General features: G+C 39.2%; 1 protein-coding gene across 3 annotated transcripts in view; it reads left to right on the top strand.

Annotated features, from left to right (window-relative positions):
- Positions 1 to 13884, top strand: part of LOC126470566 (uncharacterized) — a 280645-nt gene that overhangs the window by 185914 nt on the left and 80847 nt on the right. For all 3 annotated transcript variants that reach the window (XM_050098510.1, XM_050098507.1, XM_050098508.1), the window contains exon 14: positions 753 to 931. In XM_050098510.1, the coding sequence (XP_049954467.1) occupies positions 753 to 931 (179 nt within the window). The remainder of the gene's footprint in view (positions 1 to 752; positions 932 to 13884) is intronic.

The raw sequence follows: 13884 nt of genomic DNA, 5'->3' as shown, positions 1-13884 counted from the left end.
TGAAGTGAACGGACACAATGTGCGAATCTGTGCAGTAGAGAATCCTCACACATTCGTGCAGCAAATTCCCAATTCATCAAAAGTTAACGTGTTTTGTGCAATCTCACGGTTTAAAGTTTACGGCCCCTTTTTCTTCTGCGAAAAAAACTTTACGGGACACATGTATCTGGACATGCTGGAAAACTGGCTCATGCCACAACTGGAGACCGACAGCGCCAACTTCATCTTTCAACAGGATGGTGCTCCACCGCACTTCCATCATGATCTTCGGCATTTCTTAAACAGGAGACTGGAAAACCGATGGATCGGTCGTGGTGGAGATCATGATCAGCAATTCATGTCATGGCCTCCACGCTCTCCCGACTTAACCCCATGCGATTTCTTTCTGTGGGGTTATGTGAAAGATTCAGCGTTTAAACCTCCTCTACCAAGAAACGTGGCAGAACTGCGAGCTCGCATCAACGATGCTTTCGAACTCACTGATGGGGACATGCTGCGCCGAGTGTGGGAGGAACTTGATTATCGGCTTGATGTCTGCCGAATCACTAAAGGGGCACTTATCGAACATTTGTGAATGCCTAAAAAAACTTTTTGAGTTTTTGTATGTGTGTGCAAAGCATTGTGAAAATATCTCAAATAATAAAGTTATTGTAGAGCTGTGAAATCGCTTCAATCATTTGTAATAACCCTGTATTAAATGTGCCTGTTTCATTTAACAACAATAATAACTAAAGAGATTTTAAAAATTACAGGCCAATTGTTCAAAAAGTGCTGCTGGAGCAGCAGCGGCAACATAATGAGGCAGGAGACGACTCAGATGATCAGACTGGTTGTGAAACAGAAAATAGGGTGCAACAGACACATGGTAAATCATCACATCTAAAGAGGTTGTTGGATTGCAGATTAGCACACGCGAAGAAAAGGAAACTAGGTATATAACAGTGGCGTGATTATTTTTTTATGTTATTATTTATGATTTCAGAATTGTTACTTGAGCCATGAAAGATAAGTTGATATGTTATTACTAGCCAGTACATTACTTATAATCCATTATACTGGAGTGAAATAAAATTGTGAGCATAAGTTTCATTTCCTGTTAACATTGACTAAGTATTTGTGATGCAAATTTTGCTATGTCCATCTTCTAATTAATGTGTGTTAAATCCTGAGCCCTTCCAGCAAACCATTGACATTTTCCACTGATTATAAATTTTCTACTGAAACATTTCTCTTACTCACTAGTCCAAGTGTGATATTCTCCAGTAGATATAAGTTACCAGATTGTCAATGACTGCCCAGTTATGCAATGTATGAAGTTACATACAGTGTAGTTGTAATTGAGCTTTCACTACTTGAGAGGGCTCCCATGAAAAACAAGTGATGGGGTACGACAATGAAACTTTGTGTATACATTTTGGAAGGACATGCTGAAGAGAAATAACGAATAAGCCATTTGAGGAAAGGCATTTTAATTTCCACATGAGAGGGTAACATTTGTTAATTGTCTACCATCTTTACATTCCAGCTCACAAAAGTTGTGCAATGTGATGACCACCTGCATCTACCACAGACTGAAATTGCACTGGAGATATCATTTCACAATTGTTTATAGCACTTACTGAACGGTGGACCGTGAAATGTTCAGCTGTCGTGACATATCTCGTCTACTGCTTGAAGATTGCACATTGCATCCAGTACTCTTAGTCACTGCAACAGTAACTTCGTCAACAATTTTTAGTGCAGTTGCGCGTTGACCTGTCCCAGGAACAATTCCCAAAACTCCAGTTAATTTGAACTTCTGAATCATATTCTTCAAACCTGGTGTGGAAAGAGGACCTACCCATATTACTTTAATGCATCTGTACTCGCGAACAGCAGCAGCACTATTGCTGATGCTTTGATAAAACAGCTTTAGAGTAAAGCCCTCCTCACCATATCCAGACCTACATTGACTGTGGGCTGGTGTAATGCACACTGATGCTTGGCTTGCAACCCTGTATTGCTGTACCAGTACCCGTATGTAATGGCAAGTCATGACATTAACACTACTAACAATGCAAATCCTGCAGCTCTCAGTCTGAACATCATTCCTATAAAATTAGGTACTTATACTGTAAATAGTTTTCCATGTGCACTTCGCTCAAATAGCGAAAGTTTAAATATAACCACTTTGTGTTAAAGGAAAATAATGTATGCATAATCATTCATTTTATATTCATCATACTCTGAATTTATGTAGGCTGTTTTGAATTTATTTAGACTGTTTTGCATATTAAGGACTCTCAACTGTGAAAACATAAAAGCTGATGCTGAGAAACTTTCCTGTATGTTGCACAACATTTTCGTAATGTTGTTTTACAAAATACATGGAACTCTAGTTTTATTTATAGAAGTTATGGTCATCAGTACAAGTTTGGGCCCTCACTCGATCATTGTGTACATTACTTTGGGGTCGAAGGGGGGGGGGGGGGGACATGTGTGAGGGAAGACGACCAGTCATCTAGTTGAGCAGGTGACACCTACATAAAGCTGAACATAGTAGCTCACCTTTGAATTTTCATTGTTCTGGTCATACGTGCGCACCCCACCACCACACACCGTGCATGCGCGCCCACACACACACACACACACACACACACACACACACACACACACACCAGAACTAGGACATCTATCTTCTGCCCATTGACTGCATTATATAGTGAGTGGTCTATCACTACTATTTCTGCTGTTTGAATCCCTCTCAGTAACATTTTTTGACCTTTTGTGTGTTTAGCTTCAAAATAAGCCACAGGTATAATACTAATTATTGAGAGATTCTTTGTATGACAAGTGTACAGGAAACAGTAACATGTTGTGTCATAGTATATATCACATGAAGTTATTTTAATGCACTAAGTGAACCTCTGTTTTCAATATTACTGGTGATCCAAAAGTAACAGAAAATGTATAGAACCAGTAATTACAAAAAAAATCAGTAATGTGATGCAGTTTCAATTAAATTCACACAGAAGTATGGGATTTTGTTTTTAATTACAAGAAAATGTATTGCCTCAATATATTTTTAACAACATGTGGCACTGTAGTGTTCCTGTGAGCTGGTGCTATTTTTGCTAGCTATTATCTTCGTACTGTGTCTGACCAAGAATTACAATGAATCGTACTTCACTGAGAGGTACACAAATTACTGTTTTTATTAGTAATATGTACAACATTCTACACCTAACTTTTTTCATGCAAGTTTAGCATTCTGTTAAGATGAGCCATATTCATTTTATGAGACAGTCCTTTTTGGTGAACTCCAACTATGCAAATGCATCTATGTGCTGTTCTCTTTCATTACAGGACAGTAGAAATGCAAAGGGGTTCTGCAAGTGGGAAATAAAGTGAAATTTCAATATAAACTTCCATTCTGTATGGGACTATGTGATGAAATCAGAAGGTGTTCTCATAAAATTTAACACACACAGAAACTAAGTCTAGCCAATTTTTTACTCAGTTTTTGTTATTATTATTATTATTATTATTATTATTATGCAACTAGAGAATATTGTAAGCCAGCTGTTAAATGTCCTGTGGTATTGCCCATTGTAAGGTCCCAAAATTAGTCTTGCTAATCAACTGAAAAGATACCACCATTATACCAGGAAAAGAAATATGGTTGAAACCAAAAGTGAATATCAGCAAAATCTTAGATTCTAATTGGAATGCATAGCACACGGACATTCTGAATGCCAGTGCGGCCATTGTATTATTGTTTAAAGACTTTCATAATATCTAGCAAAGTTACAACACATTCTGAATGCAAAGTAACTTAATGTGAAGGTAACCATCTGAGTTGGACAAAAACAGCAATTTTTTGCTTTAATAGGTCAGCTGTCCCGGGAGTTGTGGCAGACAGCTTCAGAGAAAAATTGGAGAATCTTTCACATAAATTTCCTTATTGTGGTATTGTAATAGGAGGAAAATTTTAACTTGACAGCTGTAGACTGGGAGACTCATGTATTTAAAACTTGTACCAGCGATTCATGTGAGGTTGTTCTAAAAATTATCTCAAGCTGTTAGAGAACTGGCTCATGTTGGTAATACCTTAGATCTCATAGAAACTAACAGACCCAAACTTTATTATTCAAATAAGAGGAGAGGGAATCAGTGACTCTGTTAAGAAATGTAGGAAATATTAATGCTTAACAAGCATGACGGGCAACAAGTCAACATTATCTGAGATATCAACCATCAAACATTTAGTCGAATATCAAACTTTGGCTCAATCAATTAGTGATAAATTTAGGGGCAGAGTGTGCAAGTGATAAAAGTGACATTTCTCAAATAAATGAGCCAAATGCACATTTGGTGTGCTAAAGCATGGATCTCTTCTGAGTAAAAGGACTAAAAGTGATTTTCTGCTCACTGTGATGATAAAGTTTAAGCTCGAAACCAATGCCTCAACTGCATTTAGAATACAACTAGTACAAGGTAAATGATGAACAGAAGGAGAATTGCTGCTATCTTTAATGAAGGTTCAGGTGTTCATTTTTTGAAAGTACTGCAATAGCATCATGAGCATGCTTTTAAAAGTACTTACAGTAATAATTAATGCTTTTATAAATAAGCCATATTTTGAAATACCGCAAAATCAGCTTATTGCCACCTGGTCGTGCATATATGGAAAGTGATAAAGATTCTGGTCTCTCTGAAAATGCAAACAAACACTTGAAACATATATTTGTTCCCCAAGACAGGATGAAAGCAGGTAAGTCAGCCAAAAGTTTTTTGTAGTGGAACTGGAAACAAAAAACTTTCTTTCAATTAAAGCCATGGACACTATAGCAAATGATTAAGTTGCTAAAGATGCAGAAGGAAACAAAACACAGCAGAGGAATACCAAGTGGACCTGAATCAGCAATGAAAATCCTCAAACAATGCAGTTCAAGTATTTACTAAATTATAATCTTGTGTTTATAGAAGGCGACTTTTCGAGGCCCAATACAGGTCCCCCGATCATTACCTTTTCTGCAGCCTTTGCGTCAAAATGAGTTTGAAATAAAATGTGAGAAATGGAAAAATCATTACGAAATGAAGAACTACATCCCTCCACATTACCATGAGTTCTGTGACATTATATCCCATTTCCAGGCAGCAGTTACCTGTGAGAATAGCGACTGGACATAGAAGAGGACGTTGTCAAATAAAGGGATAAGGAAGACTGGAAACTACACAACACAGTGGGACAGCGTTACAAGTGTTATGCAGGAAGGACATTCCTCAAGAGATAACATAGAAGGAAATGGTTATGATTCTATTGACATTGACTGTTAGAGGATAACGGAAAGTGACTCTGAATGATCTCATCTATGTGCTGGATTCACACCAATATATTTTCCTTCTGGTTTTTGATTTCATTTGCTATTTACCTGGTGTACTTCAGCTTGGTATAGTAATTTTGCTTTAATTATTCACATATCCTTGTTTTATAGTGAACATTAATTGTACTTGTATATCATGTGTGTTGTACAAAATATAAATAATAATAATTTTAAAAATACAGCACGGTAAATAAAATGTTTTCACATTTGTACCTGTTTTACTCTAAAAAGTTTTAAGAGGCAAGGATTAAAAGTATTTTTAATATAGTATAATTATGTAACAACAACCTAGCCTCCAGCTATAATGGAAAAATCTAAACATTAAACATTTATCTCTGGGAATGAGAATATAGAGTATCAGTTGATAAAGTTAAAGAAGTTTTGGACAGTATTCTGAACATTAAGGTAGCAAGCAGTTTTTAAAAGATGGGAAAGATCTGCCGTGGTTGAATCATTGCACAAATGCTGAAATGAGAGATATTGAGATTAGTGATTGCAGAATAGAAAAAACTAAAAATGCCCTACAAAGAAAAATGAACTTGATCTGAGGGGATACATATACAGTTCTTTGTCAGTTATGTGAAAAAACTTGCTCCCAGCAGTTTATAATAAGTCACAGGAGTAACACGATGTTCCATATAAATGGAAAAAGGTGCAGGTCATTTGTATTTAAAAGGAGGTTCACTGCAGACATAGGCATAACTATAGGCCCGTATCACTGACATCAGTCTGTTGTAGAAATATGGAACGCCTGATATTTTTGGATATTATTACCTTTTTGGAGAGTTTCCTTCCATACAAATCAACATGAATACCACAAACAGCAATGTAGTGCAACTTGGCTTCCTCTATCCATCCATGAGATCCAAAAGGTGATATAAGTATGGTTCTTAAGTGCTTGGTGGAATATAAATAATGGAGGGAGTAAAAGTAATAACTCTCCATTTAATGATTGATATGCGCATAAAGAAGGCTATGTGCAGGTGTGAATGTATTTTACATCTACATCTACATTTATACTCCGCAAGCCACCCAACGGTGTGTGGTGGAGGGCACTTTACGTACCACTGTCATTACCTCCCTTTCCTGTTCCAGTTGCGTATGGTTCGCGGGAAGAACGACTGTCTGAAAGCCTCCGTGCGCGCTCTAATGTCTCTAATTTTACATTCGTGATCTCCTCGGGAGGTATAAGTAGGGGGAAGCAATATATTCGATACCTCATCCAGAAACGCACCCTCTCGAAACATGGCGAGCAAGCTACACCACGATGCAGAACGCCTCTCTTGCAGAGTCTGCCACTTGAGTTTGTTAAACATCTCCGTAACGCTATCACGGTTACCAAATAACCCTGTGACGAAACGCGCCGCTCTTCTTTGGATCTTCTCTATCTCCTCCGTCAACCCGATCTGGTACGGATCCCACACTGATGAGCAATACTCAAGTATAGGTCGAACGAGTGTTTTGTAAGCCACCTCCTTTGTTGATGGACTACATTTTCTAAGGACTCTCCCAATGAATCTCAACCTGGTACCCGCCTTACCAACAATTAATTTTATATAATCATTCCACTTCAAATTGTTCCGCACGCATACTACCAGATATTTTACAGAAGTAACTGCTACCAGTGTTTGTTCCGCTATCATATAATCATACAATAAAGGATCCTTCTTTCTATGTATTCGCAATACATTACATTTGTCTATGTTAAGGGTCAGTTGCCACTCCCTGCACCAAGTGCCTATCCGCTGCAGATCTTCCTGCATTTCGCTACAATTTTCTAATGCTGCAACTTCTCTGTATACTACAGCATCATCCGCGAAAAGCCGCATGGAACTTCCGACACTATCTACTAGGTCATTTATATATATTGTGAAAGGCAATGGTCCCATAACACTCCCCTGTGGCACGCCAGAGGTTACTTTAACGTCTGTAGATGTCTCTCCATTGATAACAACATGCTGTGTTCTGTTTGCTAAAAACTCTTCAATCCAGCCACACAGCTGGTCTGATATTCCGTAGGCTCTTACTTTGTTTATCAGGCGACAGTGCGGAACTGTATCGAACGCCTTCCGGAAGTCAAGAAAAATAGCATCTACCTGGGAGCCTGTATCTAATATTTTCTGGGTGTCATGAACAAATAAAGCGAGTTGGGTCTCACACGATCGCTGTTTCCGGAATCCACGTTGATTCCTACATAGTAGATTCTGGGTTTCCAAAAACAAGATGATACTCGAGCAAAAAACATGTTCTAAAATTCTACAACAGATCGACGTCAGAGATATAGGTCTATAGTTTTGCGCATCTGCTCGATGACCCTTCTTGAAGACTGGGACTACCTGTGCTCTTTTCCAATCATTTGGAACCTTCCGTTCCTCTAGAGACTTGCGGTACACGGCTGTTAGAAGAGGGGCAAGTTCTTTCGCGTACTCTGTGTAGAATCGAATTGGTATCCCGTCAGGTCCAGTGGACTTTCCTCTGTTGAGTGATTCCAGTTGCTTTTCTATTCCTTAGACACTTATTTCAATGTCAGCCATTTTTTTGTTTGTGCGAGGATTTAGAGAAGGAACTGCAGTGCGGTCTTCCTCTGTGAAACAGCTTTCGAAAAAGGTGTTTAGTATTTCAGTTTTACGCGTGTCATCCTCTGTTTCAATGCCATCATCATCCCGGAGTGTCTGGATATGCTGTTTCGAGCCACTTACTGATTTAACGTAAGACCAGAACTTCCTAGGATTTTCTGTCAAGTCGGTACATAGAATTTTACTTTCGAATTCACTGAATGCTTCACACATAGCCCTCCTTACGCTAACTTTGACATCGTTTAGCTTCTGTTTGTCTGAGAGGTTTTGGCTGCGTTTAAACTTGGAGTGAAGCTCTCTTTATTTTGTACCAGTTACCTCTGAGGAAGAGCTTAATCCAAAAGCTTAGCAACATTCTCAGTCTTTTTTATGTGCCTACTGACCACATGATGCTTCAGCTGCACGGTGAGTTGTTGCCTTGAGCCCTTCCGTTATTTAGTTGCAGAAGGTACCAGAGAATGGCATCAAAGTCAGTGCCATTTTCCTGGATGCTCTGAATGCAGCAGACAAAGTTCCACACTGTTGTTTAGTAAAGAAAATAAAAGCTTTTGGAATATTGCTCCAGTTTTGTGAAGGGGTTTAGGACTTCCATATTGATAGATCTCAAGATGATGTTATTAAAGGAGCAAATTCCTCAAATGTTAAAGCAATATTGAGTGTCCCTATGGAAGTATTGCAAGATTGCCACTGTTCAGGACATGCCTACGGGGTGTGATCAGAAAGTAATGGGTATTTTTGTTTTCCTTAAAGAATCTTTATTTATTTATTCAACGGCAACTTTGCCACCTTCGAAGTAATCGTTCCAGCTCTTTTTTCAACCTTGGAAGCCCTTCCAGAACACTTTTTCTCGTGGTGTTCAGCTCCTTCAGTGATTGTGTTGTTCAATCCCGTCTCCAGCCATCCTGATTTAGGTTTTGCGTGATTTCCCTAAATCGTTTCAGGCAAATGCCGGGATGGTTCCTTTGAAAGGGCACGGCCGATTTCCTTCCCCATTCTTCCCTAACCCGAGCTTGCGCTCCGTCTCTAATGACCTCATTGTCGACGGGATGTGAAACACCACTAACCTAAGTGATTGTGTTTTTATCTCATCAGTGGTGACAAAGCAACATCCTTTCAGAGTTCTCTTCAGCCTCAGGAATAGAAGGAAGTCACAGTGGGCCATGTCCAGCAAATACGGCGGCTGAGGCAAAATAACATGGTTTTTTTTTTTCTTCTTTTTTTTTCTTTTTTTTTTTTTTTTCTTTTTTTTTTTTTTTTCTTCCCCAAAAAATTGTGAACAAGCATTGAGGTGTGAGTGGGAACATTATTGTGATGCAATTTCCACAAGCGGTTTTGCCACAGTTCTGGTCATTTTCTGCATATTACTTCAAGCAAACAGCACATAACTTCGAGGTAGTATTCCTTATTGACCATACGACTATAAGGCAGGAACTTATGATCCATTATCCCATTGTAATCAAAGAAAACAGTGAAGATAACTTTCAATGTGGTTGAACTTGTCAAATTTTGTTTTGTCTTGGCTCTTCAGGCAGTTTCCATTGGGGCAGTTGAGCCTTGGCTTCAACGTCATACCCATATATGCGTGTTTCATCACCTGTTATAACTTTCTGTAGAAGTTATGGATTGTTGTCAGCTTCATTCAGTAGTTCCTGAGCGATGTGTCCTCGACTTCATTTTTTGTCTAACTTCAACAATTTCAGAACACACTTTGCAGCTGCGATTTTCATGCCCAAAATAATTGCTTAGCACAAGCTAAAGGATATGCCAATGTCACCAGCAACCTCTCTGATGATAATTGGGTGATTTTCCAGAACCATTTCATTCATTTGTTCCAGATTGTTGTCAGTAATTGATGTGCTACATCATCCGGGACAGTTGTCATCTTCAGCATCTTCTTGGCTCTTTTTAAAATGTCGATACCACTCATAGACCCTTCTCTTACTCAGGGTAGATTTACCAAAAGCTACAGTCAGCATTTCAAATGCGGTGTTGCACTTTATTCCATTTTACAAGCAAGACTTAAAGCGGAGCACTCAAATATGTATAACCTTTTCAACTGTCAGCAGTAAACTAAATATTGAAATCAACTGTAAATGCAAACATACATCAGGGACATATGAACCAACAAAATTTAAAAAAAGAAAAATGCAAAAATAAGGTGTATAAATATGGCAAAATTAAAAAATTCGGATTACTTTTTGATCACACCTCTTATAACGATGTGGAGGATTTTGGTAGCTGTAGAAGGCTGATTGTGGATGACAGCTGCAACACCACAAAATATGTAGCAAAATACTAGAAGACCTCAAGAGGGTCAACACTTTGTGCAGGGCATTATAGCACTGGGCCCTCTGTGTAAATGAAAGTAACATATTTCAGATAAATAGACAGAAAGAGCCTTTATTATTCAATGACACGATTTTCAATCAATCAGTAGAAACAATAATGATTGTCTGTCAGATATCTAGGAGTAAACATTGAGAGAGAGACCCAAAGTAGAGCATCCCCATAAAACTAGTTGTAGGAGACGCAGATGTCAGAAGGCATGAGCCAAACTGTAAGGAAATGTAATTAACTTGTGAAAGAGGTTACCTAAAAAACTCTTTTTACATCAGTTCTGGGGTGTTGCTCTCTACTCTGGGATCCATGACAGTTAGGATTAACTGAGGCAATGGTGGAGATCCAAAGAAGAGCTGTATGTTTAGTAAAGGATTCACATATCTGCTGTAGAGAGTCCTGGTGGATAATGTATAGTCTGCAAAAACAAAGTGATTCAAATATGTTGTAGCCTTATCTACATCTACATCCATACTCCGCAAGCCACCTGACGGTGTGTGGCGGAGGGTTCTCTGAGTACCTTTATCGGTTCTCCCTTCTGTTCCAGTCTCGTATTGTTTGTGGAAAGAAGGATTGTCGGTATGCTTCTGTGTGGGCTCTAATCTCTCTGATTTTACCCTCATGGTCTCTTCGCGAGATATACGTAGGAGGGAGCAATATACTGCTTGACTCTTCGGTGAACGTATGTTCTCGAAACTTTAACAAATGCCCGTACCGAGCTACTGACCGTCTCTCCTACAGAGTCTTCCATTGGAGTTTATCTGTCATCTCCGTAACGCTTTCGCGATTACTAAATGATCCTGTAACGAAGCGCGCTGCTCTCCGTTGGATCTTCTCTATCTCTTCTATCAACCCTATCTGGTACGGATCCCACACTGCTAAGCAGTATTCAAGCAGTGGGCAAACAAGCATACTGTAACCTTCTTCCTTTGTTTTCGGATTGCATTTCCTTAGGATTCTTCCAATGAATCTCAGTCTGGCATCTGCTTTACCGACGATCAACTTTATATGATCATTCCATTTTAAATCACTCCTAATGCGTACTCCCAGAGAATTTATGGAATTAACTGCTTCCAGTTGCTGACCTGCTATTTTGTAGCTAAATGATAAGGGATCTATCTTTCTATGTATTCGCAGCACATTACACTTGTCTACATTGAGATTCAATTGCCATTCTCTGCACCATGCGTCAATTCGCTGCAGATCCTCCTGCATTTCAGTACAATTTTCCATTGTTACAACCTTTCGATACACCACAGCATCATCTGCAAAAAGCCTCAGTGAACTTCCAATGTCATCCACAAGGTCATTTATGTATATTGTGAATAGCAACGGTCCTATGACACTCCCCTGCGGCACACTTGAAATCACTCTTACTTCGGAAGACTTCTCTCCATTGAGAATGACATGCTACGTTCTGTTATCTAGGAACTCTTCAATCCAATCACACAACTGGTCTGATAGTCCATATGCTCTTACTTTGTTCATTAAACGACTGTGGGGAACTGTATCGAACGCCTTGCGGAAGTCAAGAAACACGGCATATACCTGTGAACTCGTGTCTATGGCCCTCTTGAGTCGCGTGGACGAATAGCGCGAGCTGGGTTTCACACGACCGTCTTTTTCGAAACCCATGCTGATTCCTACAGAGTAGGTTTCTAGTCTCCAGAAAAGTCATTATACTCGAACATAATACGTGTTCCAAAATTCTACAACTGATCGACGTTAGAGATATAGGTCTATAGTTCTGCATATCTGTTCGACGTCCCTTCTTGAAAACGGGGATGACCTGTGCCCTTTTCCAATCCTTTGGAACGCTACGCTCTTCTAGAGACCTACGGTACACCGCTGCAAGAAGGGGGGCAAGTTCCTTCGCGTACTCTGTGTAAAATCGAACTGGTATCCCATCAGGTCCAGCAGCCTTTCCTCTTTTGAGCGATTTTAATTGTTTCTCTATCCCTCTGTTGTCTATTTCGATATCTACCATTTTGTCATCTGTACTACGATCTAGAGAAGGAACTACAGTGCAGTCTTCCTCTGTGAAACAGCTTTGGAAAAAGACATTTAGTATTTCGGCCTTTAGTCTGTCATCCTCTGTTTCAGTACCATTTTGGTCACAGTGTGTCTGGACATTTTGTTTTGATCCACCTACTGTTTTGACATAAGACCAAAATTTCTTAGGATTTTCTGCTAAGTCAGTACATAGAACTTAACTTTTGACTTCATTGAACGCCTCTCGCATAGCCCTCCTCACACTATATTTTGCTTCGCGTAATTTTTGTTTGTCTGCAAGGCTTTGGCTATGTTTATGTTTGCTGTGAAGTTCCCTTTGCTTCCACAGCAGTTTTCTAACTCGGTTGTTGTACCACGGTGGCTCTTTTCCATCTCTTACGATCTTGCTTGGCACATACTCATCTAACGCATATTGTACGGTGGTTTTGAACTTTGTCCACTGATCCTCAACACTATCTGTACTTGAGACAAAACTTTTGTGTTGAGCCGTCAGGTACTCTGTAATCTGCTTTTTGTCACTTTTGCTAAACAGAAAAATCTTCCTACCTTTTTTAATATTTCTATTTACGGCTGAAATCATCGATGCCATAACCGCTTTATGATCGCTGATTCCCTATTCTGCATTAACTCTTTCAAATAGTTCGGGTCTGTTTGTCACCAGAGGGTCTAATATGTTATCGCCACGAGTTGGTTCTCTGTTTAACTGCTCAAGGTAGTTTTCGGATAAAGCACTTTAAAAAATTTCACTGGATTCTTTGTCCCTGCCACCCGTTCTGAACGTTTGAGTCTCCCAGTCTATATCCGGCAAATTAAAATCTCCACCTAGAACTATAACATGGTGGGGAAATCTACTCAAAATATTTTCCAAATTATCCTTCAGGTGCTCAGCCACAACAGCTGCTGAGCCAGGGGGCCTATAGAGACATCCAATTACCATGTCTGAGCCTGCTTTAACCATGACCTTCACCCAAATCATTTCACATTTCGGATCTCTGCCAATTTCCTTCGATACTATTGCACTTCTTATCACTATAAACACGCCTCCCCCCTTCACTGTCCAGCCTGTCTCTGCGGTATACGTTCCAATCTGAGTTTAGGATTTCATTACTGTTTACGTCTGGTTTCAGCCAACTTTCTGTCCCTAGTACTATATGGGCGTTGTGACCGTTTATTAATGAGAGCAGTTCTGGGACCTTTCTATAGACGCTCCTGCAGTTTACTATTAGCTCATTAATATTGTTATTCCCTGTTGCATTTTGCCTACTCCTACCTTGCCGCGTCTCAGGAGGGAAACCTCTAACCTACTAAAAATGTTTCACTGGTTCATTTCTTTTAGTTATTCCCAATTTATCTATTTGTAAGACACAAATTAACTGTACAGGGGGAAGATAATCATATTGTCTCACTCAGTAGTTAATTATTTTCGTGTTTGGAGAGCCATAATTGTGCCCTCTCGCTGTGAAGCAGAAAAAGTTTGTTTTGCAGTTGTAGTACACTTTATCATAAAAAATATTGCTGTAATTGTCGTACAGTTAAACTTTTGATTTTCATTTTGTAAATATTTTGAACATGTGTGGTATCATATTATTACA

This window comes from Schistocerca serialis, chromosome 3 (assembly GCF_023864345.2).
Source record: "Schistocerca serialis cubense isolate TAMUIC-IGC-003099 chromosome 3, iqSchSeri2.2, whole genome shotgun sequence".
Lineage (NCBI taxonomy): Eukaryota > Metazoa > Arthropoda > Insecta > Orthoptera > Acrididae > Schistocerca > Schistocerca serialis.
Note: the sequence above shows the minus strand (reverse complement) of the source record. Positions and strands in the feature narration are given on the sequence as shown.